Source organism: Lynx canadensis, chromosome B2 (assembly GCF_007474595.2).
Source record: "Lynx canadensis isolate LIC74 chromosome B2, mLynCan4.pri.v2, whole genome shotgun sequence".
NCBI lineage: Eukaryota > Metazoa > Chordata > Mammalia > Carnivora > Felidae > Lynx > Lynx canadensis.
In genome coordinates, this window is record NC_044307.1 from 44,775,712 (window position 1) to 44,789,566 (window position 13,855).

At 39.1% G+C, this 13,855-nt stretch overlaps 1 protein-coding gene across 5 annotated transcripts in view; it reads left to right on the forward strand.

Moving 5' to 3' along the window:
- Nucleotides 1–13,855, forward strand: part of SLC25A27 (solute carrier family 25 member 27) — a 28,051-nt gene that overhangs the window by 313 nt on the left and 13,883 nt on the right. For all 5 annotated transcript variants that reach the window (XM_030315645.1, XM_030315648.1, XM_030315646.1 and 2 more), the window contains exons 2-5: nucleotides 2,476–2,667; nucleotides 4,819–4,903; nucleotides 8,708–8,830; nucleotides 11,067–11,179. In XM_030315645.1, the coding sequence (XP_030171505.1) occupies nucleotides 2,476–2,667; nucleotides 4,819–4,903; nucleotides 8,708–8,830; nucleotides 11,067–11,179 (513 nt within the window). The remainder of the gene's footprint in view (nucleotides 1–2,475; nucleotides 2,668–4,818; nucleotides 4,904–8,707; nucleotides 8,831–11,066; nucleotides 11,180–13,855) is intronic.

The window sequence follows — 13,855 nt, forward strand, 5'->3', positions numbered from 1 at the left end:
AGGTGCCGCGCTGGGGGTGGGGGTGAGGGGTACGGGGGTGTTCGGCCGGCTGGGTTGCGCCCTCTTCTTGCACACCTGCCTGGCAGATGTGGCAGGGCGGGGGCAAGGCCGGCCTTGCGAGGAGGACTGGAGGTCACCAAGGTCTTTTCCTAACAATTTCGTCTCCCTCAGAGGTGTGCCATTGTGCCTGAGTGTCTACTCTTGGAAGCTTCATGAGCGGTCATTCCTCTGTAGGAATCCTTTTCCCTTCCGCGAGGATGACCTTCTAATAAAAACACAATCCACTTTTCATCCTCACTGAGATCATCTGATTCATATTCTTACATAGCTTCACTAGATCATTGTCTTTTGGGTCCAAGTTGTGGAACCAACTTGTGGGACTTACGTTATTAACCTGTCACTTACGGATGGTCTACTCAACATCCGTCAGTTGTCCTCCTTGAGCTTAGCTCATCTATACTGTGTTTACCTTGCAGGATTCTGAGAAGTCAAATGCTAAGTCCAAAGCGGGGCACTTATTAATTGCAACATTATCATAATAGCTACAATACTAGACTGTGGTGATAGAGCTTAAAAGACTCAACCCTGACCTTACAGGCGGGTGGGGACACATGCAGAGACAGACAGTTCCATTGTGCTAATTATTAATAATGAAGATATCAAGTACCATAAGAGCGTAGAAGATGGACAGTTACATATGCATAAGCAAGTCAGAGAAAACTCGAGACCACCTGGAGAGAATTCGGATGCCCTTGCATGAGCAGGTGGCGTTCTTTCCAAGGATTTTGTAAGCGGAGTGCCTATGTGTTCCCTCTGAAGCCTTCTCTGTGCATTTTAAGAATACCCTTTCATTTTCTTGCCTGTTGCGGGGGGAGGGGGGAACAACAGCTTTGATGTGTTACCATTAAGCAATGGTAGTTTGTCCTCTTTGGAATGAGTGTTTGTATCATTTTGTATTTCCTGCAGAGTCAGCACCGTCTGTTGTTTTGCCCTTTATGCTCCTCCACTCTTGTCCTTTGGACCCTCTATGTTTTCTTCATTCTTTTCTAAAGCTGATGGGAAATTTTTGTTATTCATTGCTTTTACTGAGACACACTTCATCGGCTTTTTAAAACATGCAAAATCAGATTGCTGAATTAGGTATTTGCACTTCGTTTGTTTGCTGGTTTGTTTTTTAACTTGATAGTTTCCCCCTGTGACCAATGGCTTTGGCACAGAACCCTTCCTTTTGTTAAAAATTTGTGGAGAATGGTGTGGGGGCTGGGCATGAGAGGTGGGGAAATCAGAGTATGAGATGGTTTGAGTACAAAAGAATTTAGGATCGGAACCTGAAGCGTTATTTAAGTAACCAGCAAGTAAACGAAAATTATTTTGAGAGGCACATGGTATAGACGTGCCTATATCATAAGACTTTTCGGGGCTCATATGTTAAGAAAGCATGGCTTAAATTCTCTTCATGCAAACGACTTCTGTTTTAGGGGAACTATCAGCAAGATATTTTTTCCAAAGACCAGTGGTAAGATTTAATATTCCCTTCCCCCCTACTGTCTTCTCTTAGAAAAAGCGTAACTATGGTTTTGTGTCAGGCGGTGGTCATTGAAAAGACTCATGTAATGTCAATAATGTGCATGAGCTTCTCTGAATCTGGTTAAGTTATTCAAGACATTATGCCTATAAAGTTATGAGCTTGATCTTCCTAATGTGGGCCAGTTAGCTTCATCGTTTCAAGGTAAAATGTCTAGCTTGAATTCAAAATATAATTATTAGAAAAATTGTTTTCAAGTACAGTGGGTACTTGTGAGGAGGCTATACATAAAACTTAGTGCTGGAAAAACGATTCAGTATGTGCCTTAATCGAAAGTATACTGAGCATATGCTGCCCTTGTATAAAAAGACAACATTATAAACTCTGTATTACATCTTCCATATCTCAAACTTGGGGTCAGTGAGCATCACCCATGAAATTATAGAATTCAGCTCACCTGCATTTATTAGGAACCTGTCATAAGTAGTATAGTATTCTAAAAGTCACATTGTGTCCTAATCATGGTTGCAGTCAAGGGGGCATCACAGAATATGAATATCTGAAGTTAATCCTATGGGAAAGCAAAAATTAAGGACTGAAGTATATTTTAGGCTGAAATTTCTGAGTAAAAAAAGCCCAAATCTTGTCACTTACCCCCCACCCCCAGTGATCTGGGGGGTAATCTGGGACAATGATTCTTAAATTTGGGAGTGCATAAGAATCAGCTGATTTCTAAACCTCCATCAACCTACTGAGAATCCATAAGCATGGGGCTGGGAAATAAATACTTTTTCACAATTTCCCCGGCTGATTCTGATGTACTCTAAAATTTGAGAACCGCCCATCTTGTAGTGACTAAAATATTAGACCTATGACTTTAGAATTTTAGAATTTTTGTTGGTTTCTCTGAATGTTGCGGGTTTCCCCCTCATTTTGTTTTTCTTTGTTAGCAACCTTTCCCCTCGATCTCACAAAAACTCGACTCCAAATGCAAGGAGAAGCGGCTCTTGCTCGGTTGGGAGACGGTGCAAGAGAGTCGGCTCCCTATAGGGGCATGGTGCGCACAGCCCTAGGGATTGTTCAAGAAGAAGGCTTCCTAAAGCTTTGGCAAGGAGTGACACCTGCCATTTACAGACACGTAGGTATTTATCTTGATTCCATCTGGTAAGTTTGTTATGAGTGCTGTGTTTGTGTCCTCTGCTTTTGTGTTTAGCCGTGTCCAAAAACCAGTAGCTTTTTTCCTATTAATGTGATAAATGAATATATATTCTCTTAAGAAGAAAATTGACTACCAATTTAAGGCAATTAAGGAACAATCACCTTAAATTTTTAGAAATGCACATACAAGTATTTAGGGATGAACTGTCATGATGTCTGTAATGGACTTTAAGAAAAAAAATGAGTCATAAATACGGAGAACAAACTGAGGGTTACGGGAGGGGTTGTGGGAGGGGGGATGGGCTAAATGGGTAAGGGGCACTAAGGAATCTACTCCTGAAATCATTGTTGCACTAGATGCTAACGAATTTGGATATAAATTTTAAAAAATAAAAAATAAAATTTAAAAAAAGAAAGAAAAAAATGAGTCAAATATGGCAAAAATGTTAGCAATTGATCAATCTCAAGGATATAGAGGGAGTTATTTTCTCTACTTCTTCTACATGTTTGAGATGTTTTTAATGTTTATTTATTTTTGAGAGAGGGAGAGCATGGAGAGGAGAGAGGCAGAGAGAGGGAGACACAGAATCTGAAGCAGGCTTCAGGCTCTGAGCTGTCAGCACAGAGCCCATGGTAGGGCTTGAACCGCGAGATCATGACCTGAGCCGAAGTCAGACACTTAACTGACCGAGCTACCCAGGCACCCCACATTTGAAGATTTTTAAGAAAAGAAATGAATAATCGATACATTTCTCTACTTTGGAAACTTTAAAACACAAAATTTAAATTTTTCGTGTTCTTTGCAAATTAAAACTTATTTGACTTAAATGCCAAATCTCGCTAGTCTCTGTCCCATATGTTACAGATTAGGTAACTCTGAAAGAAAACAAGGATGACTAATCCTATTCTGGCAATGGAGTAATTGCAGTGCAGCTGATTTTTGCCTCAGTTTCCAAGGCTACCTAACTACCTGTGTGGGCCTTCAGTCATTCTTCAAGGAAAATAGTTGTAACTATGTCATAGCCAGTGAAGATGCTTTTCTGCCCTGCTTCTAAAGTGGCACTCACAAACATAATAGTTGTTGGGTTTTCAGCTTGTGGATGGGAGAATGTAAAACTTGGTTTCAAAGGAGGTAGGACAGACATGGCATTTTACTCCTCTACATTCATAATATTTCCTCAAATATGTAGGGACCTTTGACCAGAAAAGTGTCCAGACTTAATATTCACCAGCTTATTATTTTTAAAGTTTCAGTTCTTCAGATGAGTAAGTTAAGAGTGTATTCTTCAAGAGCTATCCAGAAGTATGTACAGAGACTGTTGGTGTTTTGGTGCTTCGTATATTTTTGCATACATTAAAACCCTTGATCAGACTTCCTGAAATATCACGAAAAGTGCTCTCTGTGAATACCATGTACTGATTTTAATGATTTTTATTTTCTATTCTTTTTTTTTTTAATTTTCTCCTTTGCTTCCCATGATTATTCTGATTTCTTTTCATTTGTATTTTGTTGATCATCGTATATGGCTTTCCAGTTAAGATTCATATCATATGTTTGATACTTGACTGAAAAATTACCTTAATATAATAAGTCATCTGATGAAGTTATGCATGTTTGTTCAAGGAAAATCCCTGCTGTATACCAAGCTCTGTCCTTGAGAGGGCACACAGAGTAATGAAAACACACAAAGCCTGCCCTGAAAAGCTCACGGTCTGATGGAAAGATAAGCAACAAAGCCAAGTTAATCTCCAATTAATGTGACAAAAGTCCTATTAGATGTATGCCTGGGTAGTTCTGGGAGAACAGAGGAGAAGCATGGCAGGTGCAACGGCAGTCTAGAACAGAGCACTTTTTAGACAACATGTTCTTTGAATTGAATCTTGGAGGACTAGGAGGAGTTAGCAAAGCAGAGAAGGGAGAATCCATTCAAGAAAGATCAGCCAGCCTGTGAGAAGGCCTGAGGCTTGATGCATGCCACATTTAGAGCAACATCAAGAAAAACCCACGTGTTTGAAGCATAGGGCACATGAGGGAAAGACACAGCTAAAGAGATCCACTAGCTCAGGTCAAAATGTCCTCTTGTCTTATTAAACATGTAGCCAAATTCACGTTTTAAATGATCTGTTTCACACAGTGTACTCTGGAGGGCGCATGGTCACTTACGAACATCTCCGTGAAGTTGTGTTTGGCAAAAGTGAAGATAAGCATTATCCTCTTTGGTAAGTTTTGTTTTGAAAATAGTATGTGCTCTTGCCCCCGAGGCCTTCATGTTTACCCATCAGATACATATAAAATTGTACATTTATGCCACAACTGCCTTGTCATAGGCTTAAAATAAAGAATAATTACAATGTAAATTCAAGTAATTGAGCGTTTACTGCATACAGCATAAAACAAACATGTACATATGTATATTAAGGTTTTATATATGTTATTTAATATTTTAATGTTAAAAGAACTCTTACAGAGCACCTCCTTTATGCCTCTTTCTACTGAGAAAAGAGCTTTCGAGTCAGACAGAGAGAGGCTCAAAAATTCCTGCTCTACTAGTATATATGTAAGCTGATTAAATTACTTGATCGTTTTTATCTTCAGTTTTCTTAGCTGTAGAACTAATACCTACCATCAGGCTTTTGTGTTTGTACGATTAGATGAGATAATGTATGTAAGTGCATATCACTTAGAGTGTTTATAACAGAAACAGAAAAATAGGTTATTATAAATAAGTTAAATATAAATAAATTAAAAACATAAAAACACAAAGAAAAATAGGGAAAGGATATCAACAGGCAAAATTCACAAAGGGAAAACATGTGTTTGTTAAACATGTAAAGTGTTCAACCTCACCAGTAATCAAAGCAATTAATCAAAATTATCTTTTAGCCATTACATTAAGCTGTTAATGGGAATATAAGTTATTAGAGAGCTTTTTTTTGAGAATAAAATTTCTGTTAAAATGTTTAAATGTGTAATCCTTTGACCCAGCAACTCTTCCTTTATGATATAATCACATTCAGAAATACTTGCACCAATGCATAAACACACACACACACAAAGATATCGACTGTAGCAGTGTTGATAATAGTATTTTTTTCCTTTTTTAATTAGATATATTTTTAAATTTTAAATTCAAGTTAGTTAACATATAGTGTAGCGTTGATTGCAGGAGTAGAATTTAGTGACTCATCGTTTACATATAGCACCCAGTGCTCATTCCAAGAAGTGCCCTCCTTAATGCCCATCACCCACTTAGTAATTTTTTTAAAAAAGTAAATATCGGGGCACCCAGGTGGCTCAGTTGGTTAGACGACCGACTTCGGCTCAGGTCTTGATCTCGCAGTTTCTGAGTTCAAGCCCCGTGTTAGGCTCTGTGCTGACAGCTCAGAATCTGGAGCCTACTTCAGATTCTGTTCTTCCCCTCTCTCTACCCCTCCCCTGCTACGCTCTGTGTTTCTCTGTCTCTCAGTAATAATAAATAAACGTTAAAAAAAATCTAAAAAAAATAAAATAATAAAAAAAGTAAATATCAATTGGGAAGTGGGTAAATTTTGATATATTTATACAGAAAAGCATAATGCAGAGCTTTGAAAGACTGAGGTAAGTTTTATATGACTAACCAATAATGATGTCTGTAATAATATCTTTCCTGGCCTAAAAAAAAAGTCGAAGTCACAACTGTAAGGAAAGGGCAATAAGCAGAATTTCACCTTCCAGATGAAATCTGTTGGCTCTGTTTTTTAAAAAGTGTAATGTATGGGGCGCCTGGGTGGCGAAGTCGGTTAAGCGTCCCACTTCAGCCAGGTCACGATCTCGCGGTCCGTGAGTTCGAGCCCCGTGTCGGGCTCTGGGCTGATGGCTCAGAGCCTGGAGCCTGTTTCTGATTCTGTGTCTCCCTGTCTCTCTGCCCCTCCCCCGTTCATGCTCTGTCTCTCTCTGTCCCAAAAATAAATAAACGTTGAAAAAAAATAAAAATAAAAAAAAATAAAATAAAAAGTGTAATGTACTAAGTTACACTAATTGCTTTCCCAGAACTAGTGATAGAATAGATTAATAGTCCTTGCATTTTGTAACCCCCTCCCCCAGCAGAGAAAGATATAGATAAGGGGTTCAAAGGAAATATTTCACTATGAAGTCACCTCTCAGGGTGGATGGGCTTGATGTCCTTTGACCCAGTCCGAACAATTAATTCAGTCAGTAAGTATTTATTGAATGATCATGGCATGCCAGTTCTGTATTTAATACTGAGGCTATCGTAATGAAAAAGATACAGTCCCTGCCATCACTGAGCACACAGTAATAGAGACAGATGCCTAAAGAATTACAATTATGTCACAATTACCAAGGAGGCCATGGTTATGAGATTCTCACAGAGAAAGACAATTATGGTGTACCATGTTCATGATCGTGAGAACCAGGCACTCTGGTAGGCCACTGGTGGCAGTGGAGATTGATATAAAGTCTATGGAAGATAATTTGGCAGGGCCTATCAAACGTCCTGTAAATCTTCAAATTTTTTAAACATTACACCGTTTAAATAAATTGTGGTGTGTCCATAAAGTGGGATGCTATGAAACAATCTTTTTAAACGAGGCAGCTCTGTATGAATTGATAACCTTTGAGATACAGTATTAGGAAAAATATATCTTAAAAGATATTATTAGGGGAAAATCAAAGTGTGAAACAGCATACAGCCTGGCATTCTACATTTATGCCTTTCAATAGGAGTATTTATACATACATGTTTGTGTGTGCACTGTCAGTTGTAACTTAGCGCTTAAGACTCTGTGGTCCAGGGGCTCCTGGGTGGCTCAGTCGGTTAAGTGTCCTACTTCAGCTCAGGTCATGATCTCACAGTTCATGGATTCAAGCCCCACATCAGGCTCTGTGCTGACAGCTCAGAGCCTGGAGCCGCTTCGGATTCTGTGTCCCCCGCCCCCCTCTTGTCCCTTCCCTGCTTGTACTCTGTGTCTGTCTGTCTCTCTCTCTCTCAAAAATAAATAAACATAAAAAAAAAAAAAAAAGACTGGGTGGTCTGCACTCAGACTTCCTGGCGTTATATCTTAGCTGTTCCACTCACTTATATATAATATATAATATAATAACATATATTCCCGTTAATAGCTTCCCATTAATGTAATGGCTAAAAGATAATTTTAATTAATTTCTTTGATTACTAGTTGTGTGATTTATCATTTAACTGCTTTTATGTCTCAGTTTCCTTATCTGTGAAGAGAACGTAACAGCTGTACTAATATCATAGGTTTGACATAAGAATGAAATGATGTTTTTAAAAATACTTAGAACAGTGTCTGACGTAATAAGCATTCAGTGAATGCATTACTGTTATGTCCAGGACACCATAAGAAACTAGCAATTGTGATTACTTCAGAGGAGGGGAACTGGTGATAGGGACCCTTTTTACTCTATACCCATTTGTACCTCTTCTAATATTGTTTTAGAGTAAAAGGAAAGAAAATACCCCCTGTCTCCTAAGAAAAGGTAAAGCATGTTTAAGTACAGTAGTCTAGACATGATCGCTATTGGCTTTGGGAGGTGAGGAGAAGAAAGTCTAAGGACAGAGAGAGCTTCTTCAAAGAGAGGAAAGTTTTCAAACCCCTTTTACTTTGCAACTACTAAAATAGTAGTTTATAAAATTTGACCAGCTTCTGTCTGTTAGACTGATTACATCTATGCTATTTTTATTTCCCTGTGGTCAGAATTAAGCAACGATTAAATGGTCAGTTCACGTATTTATGTCTTTGAAGCAACTGCCCTTCCTTTGAATTTCAGGCTATGGAAGGCCCGTGAAACCAGATTTGAATTTCAACTCCTTCTAGTCCTTTAACCCTCCCTTCAGTAAACAGACAAACCATCTGCCTTCCCCTGTGATTTGTTTGGGTCTATCGTTTTCTGCACTTTGTCTGAAGTCCCCTATGCAGGGGCTGTACCAGCTTGGTACTGTTCACTACAAAATTTGTAAAATTCATAGAAACTATTGAAAATGTATCTCCTTTTATAATTAGGAAGTCAGTGATTGGAGGTATGATGGCTGGTGTTGTTGGCCAATTTTTAGCCAACCCAACTGATCTAGTGAAGGTTCAGATGCAAATGGAAGGAAAAAGGAAACTTGAAGGGAAGCCTTTGCGGTAAGTTCTCCAATTAACTGATACCTTTCCTCTCCCCCATCATACTTTGAACACTTACCTAATGATTTATGCATTTTTGCAATCCACTGTTCAGCAGAGACATTAATTCTGACTTTTTCAGCTTGGAAGATACATTCATTAAGAGGAGAGCTAACATGGATCATTTCTTTGCATGTTAAGGTGCACGTGTTCTCTACCAGACAAATTCTATGCGTGTGTAGCTCTTAGCTGCTTTTCCCAGCCAAGTCAGCTAGACTTGTCTCCTGCTACAGCTTTTGATATAGCGTCTGATCACTAAAATTTGCCCTAGTGTGAATCCCAGTTTTGCCATTATGGGTTAGTGCTGTGGAGGTCACTTAGCACTCCTCGTCTCTGTTTTTTCATCTTTGAAAAGGTTAATATCAGAAGGTTTGCATGACAGATTGCCTGGCTCATCCATGTCTAAAAGCTAGGTTTCATTCCATTTCTCCCTGAAAGAAGGGAAATAGCAAGACTGACCTTGCAAGTTCTTTCCACTTCCCTAATTCTGTTCCGTCTCTTTTCCCCAAGTTGAAGGAAGGTTTTCATTTTGACTTTGTGATATAAAATTCTCCTATGGCATTACTCTACATTATTGAAGTCTGCCTTTCTTCAAAGGTTTTATGTTAAATAATTTATGAAAACACCACTTGGACTGTTTCCCTGGAAAAAGGGCAAAACCTTAGAGATTGATAGACCTCTCTCAGAAAAGAGGCAAAGTGCAGGATGCCTTGGACTGAGTACAAAGAGGTCTGCTCCTCTGAACACTGCAGGTCTGTGACTGGGCCAGAGGGGAAGGAGGCTTTGGCGGCCCCTTCGAGAGCCCACCACTGACCACTGCTCTCCATTCAGCCCCTCCTCCAGCTGGCTCCGTGAAAAATGAGGTTGGGCTTGGCAGTCCACATCCCCCTTGAACCCTGCAAACAGAGAGAGGACACCCACCACAGAGGACAAAAGGGTACCACTCTGACTTAACCGAGCAGTTTACAGAATCCCAGGGCCCATTTGATTGTCTTGGAACAACTTTGAGTTAATTACTAAGTAGCAGGGCACAGCTATGTTGCCATGGTTGGATATATGGAGAGAATTATTGGGATCCAGAAAAATCTGACTTTTTAACTAATCTCCTCAATTTTTCCCCCTTGTCTCCACTGTTGGAAATTTTTGGTTTGATGTAGTAGTAAAACATTTCATGTACAGAACATCAACCTTGGGGTCACACATCCTGGGATTCATATTCAGCCTTTGCCACCTTTTAGCTCCAACCCTAGTCAAGTTCCTTAACCTCTCCGAGCCTCAGTTTCCTCAGATGGAAATTGAAATATTAATACATATTTCATAGAGTTTTCAGGAATAAAATTTATCTTATGTGTATAAAAAGTCTTGTGCTTAATAAGTGCACAACAGATTTTAGCTACGAGGGCCATCATTTGTGAGTATCACTTCCCATGTAGCATAAGAGCCATTATGCATGCCCAGTAAATATGTCATACTATCTTTTTGCTGAGACTTAGGGAATGTAATGCCTAAGAAAAGCCACTCAGCTAGTAATGGTAAAGGAGGCATGGAACTCCAGGTATTTCTGACTATATAAAACCCAGACTTTTATTTTATAACAGAGGTTTCCAGATTTGATTCATGGTTCAGCCTCATTTTTTACTTGGGTACCATAAACAAGAGCAAAATCAGGATAGGATAGTAAATTTTTATAAAGCCATAAGTACTCAATTTTAAGAACTCTTATTATGACATTACCCTCTCTGCTCTTTGGGCTAAAAATGTCATTTCCTTTCTGAGAATATTTGGGGATTGATTTTGTAACGTTATTTGGTGAAATTACAAAATTTGCAGGTCTCACGTAGTACTAGTAAAATGAACCCAGACATTTGATAGCTTCCCTCCTGGATTTAATATGTGCGTTGATGGCTAAATATCAAGAAAGGAATTTTAACCTGCTTAATAATCTGAGAAGAGGATGAGAGTTGATAAAGACTTCAGTAAAAAAATGTTTAAGTCAAATGTCAGCTTTTTTTCCCTAAAAAAATGTTTTTTTTTTTGGAAATTGACTTATATGGATTGCTTTAATTTCTAACAATTCTGGATAATTAAGATGTTATTTTACTCCAAATCATAACAGCTATAGGCAAAGCTTATCCAGCTGCATTCCATGCACAGAAATGCATAGAATTTTCATATTTAATTATTATTTTTCCTTTAGATTTCGTGGTGTGCATCATGCATTTGCAAAAATCTTATCTGAAGGAGGAATACGTGGGCTTTGGGCAGGCTGGGTACCCAATATACAAAGAGCAGCACTGGTGAATATGGGAGGTAATGGAAACTTTATTGAATTCTGAGAAGTCATACTGCCTTGATCACCGTAAGGTTAAGCACTTACATTGGGGAAAATGAAATTTTTTTTATTAGTTTTAGTAATGTATATTGGCAACAGTCTTATTTTATGTTGTTAATATTTTAATTGAATATTTTCCCTAGAGCATTTTTACTTTTCTCCATGGTGATCTATGAAAAGGATTTCCTAAAACAAGCAAATTGTGACAATAAGGATATTAAGACTAAATAATTTCTGAGGTCTCCTCTCCACCTACACCCTCCTCTAAGACTCAAAGTGGCACATGTAACCATGTGGTAATCACTCTATCCAGACTGTCCAAATCGTTCCCCCAGTAACCCTGCTCCTACTGCTGTATAACCCAGCTTGTGCAGCCAGGCACCCCAGGCTGGAAGCCTGAACATTTCCTTAACTCATCCTGTCCCTCACCTTTGATATTCAGTCACTAATTGCTTCTGTCTTCTAAATATTTCTTAAAGTGTCCACCCCCCCAATACATAACACCATAGTGTCCTTAAAACCACCATTTTTACAATACTCACCGTCAAAGCCACATAGCTAGAGCACTGACACAGCCATCCAGCAGATGTCATTCTTTGTCCTCATTATTTGTACCCAATACCCAGAGGGATTTATCTAAAATACACATCTGAACATGGTACTGGGACCCTTAAAACCCTTCACTGGCTTCTCATCCCTCACAGAACAAAGTGGAAATTTCATCACATAACACAGAAAGTCTGCACAATCCAACTGGTGCTTCGGGGAATTGAGCAATTCATTGATGGAGGAGTAAAGAATGAAGTAGAGAGTCACAAACTAGAAGGTTCCACTGCCTACACATATCACACTGTTCTTCACCTCATACTTTGTTCTTCCCTCTCTTCTTCTATCTAGTTTCCTCCTGCAGATCACTTAGCACCAGCTGAAGTGTCTCTCCACCATGTAATTTTCCTGAACCCCACAACCACCCTGCCCTAGCCATGTTGTGTTAGATGTCCTTTCATGTGTTTCTGAAGTTCCCGGTGCTTATCTCTGTTATTGCTTGTACCTCATTCCATTGCTTTCTAGTATATGTTTATCTCCACTAGATTATGAGTTCTCTGAAGGCAAGGACCATGTTTTATTTATCATTATTTTCCTAGTCCCTTACATGTAGTCACTAAACAGTTGATGAATGAATTAATGAATGAAAGAACCACTTCTAAGACCAAAATTATATGATTCTAGGAAATTAACAGATAGCCTTTTTGAAGGGTGTAGGAACATATCACATAAACCTCAAAGAAAGCAAATCTGTTTTTTTATTATTATTATTTTGCCATTTCAGTCCATCCATGTCTACTGTATCATACTTGTGGATATTTTGGTTATCAGGAATCTTGTCTGATTTTAGTTTCTCAATTCGATGCTTCAAAATCTCTTGTAGCTCAGATTTCTCTCCTAGGTTCCCAGTTATTTACTCAGAATGTTCACTTAGGTTTTCTCAAATACATTGCTTTGTGTCCAAACCACACTCATTATCAAACCACTTCCTTCTCCATTCTTCCCAATCTCAGAATATGATAAAATCACCTTCTCATCTGACCAACGCAGAAACCTAAGCATGATTTTTGTCTCTTTCCTTTCACTTCAAGTCCAGCCACTTCTGTCTCCTATCTAAATCTCACATCCACCTACTTCTTCTTGTCCAAGGAGCCACTCCTTTGTCCAAGTATAATTGATCTTCCCTCACTGGATCAGTACAAAAGCCTCCAAACTGGTCTCCCCATACCCACCCTACAGCCATTGTGTGCCACCTTGCATCTGAAAGTGCTCCCATCAGGGTCACCAATCCATCATCTTACTTAAAACATTTTAAATTGGCCAGTTCTCATTTTCACCATCTCCAAAAATGTCAGCCCTGCTGACAGAGTGTTTAAGCCCAAAATGTTGTAGTCCTCTTTGATCCCTTTCTTTCGCTCTCTATACAGTCTGCTGGCTAATCCTGTTGATTCTGCCTTTAAAACTTGTCCTGAATCTGACCAGCGCTCCACAACTCCCTTGTCCAAACCATCATCATCTCTTCCCAGAATAAATGCAATCGTCTCATGTCTCATCTGCCTTGTCTCCCTATAGTCTCCTCACAGCCAAATAAGCAGAGTAGTCCTTGTAAAGAATAGCTCAGATCAGTTCACTGCTCTGCTCAAAACCCTCCCTTGGCTTCTGTTGCTCTCCATCTCTGGACTCGTACTTCTCTGACACTTGCTTCTGTTAGACCAGTATTCTTGCTGTTCCTCTAATGCACGAAGCTGACTGTCACCTCAGGGGCATAATGCATACTGTTGTTTTTCCTGGAACACTTTCTCTTAGATTATCTCCAAGGTCTATTTTCTCATGTTTTCTTTAGGCTGCTGCTCAGATGTTATTAAGAAGCCTTCTCTGATCACCATCTTTAAAATCGATATACGTTCTTCTTCTCCACCCTCTGGTCGTCTTATCCCCCTTGCTTTGCCTTACTGGTTATTTGTATCTGAAATGCCATGTGGTTTACTTCTTTGTTCATTGTTCATCCCTCAACAAAGAATGAGAATTTTGTTCGGTTTGTCCATGGCTCTTTTCCCCAGCGTCTAGAATAATGCCTACCACATGGTAGACGCTCACACATCTAGTGA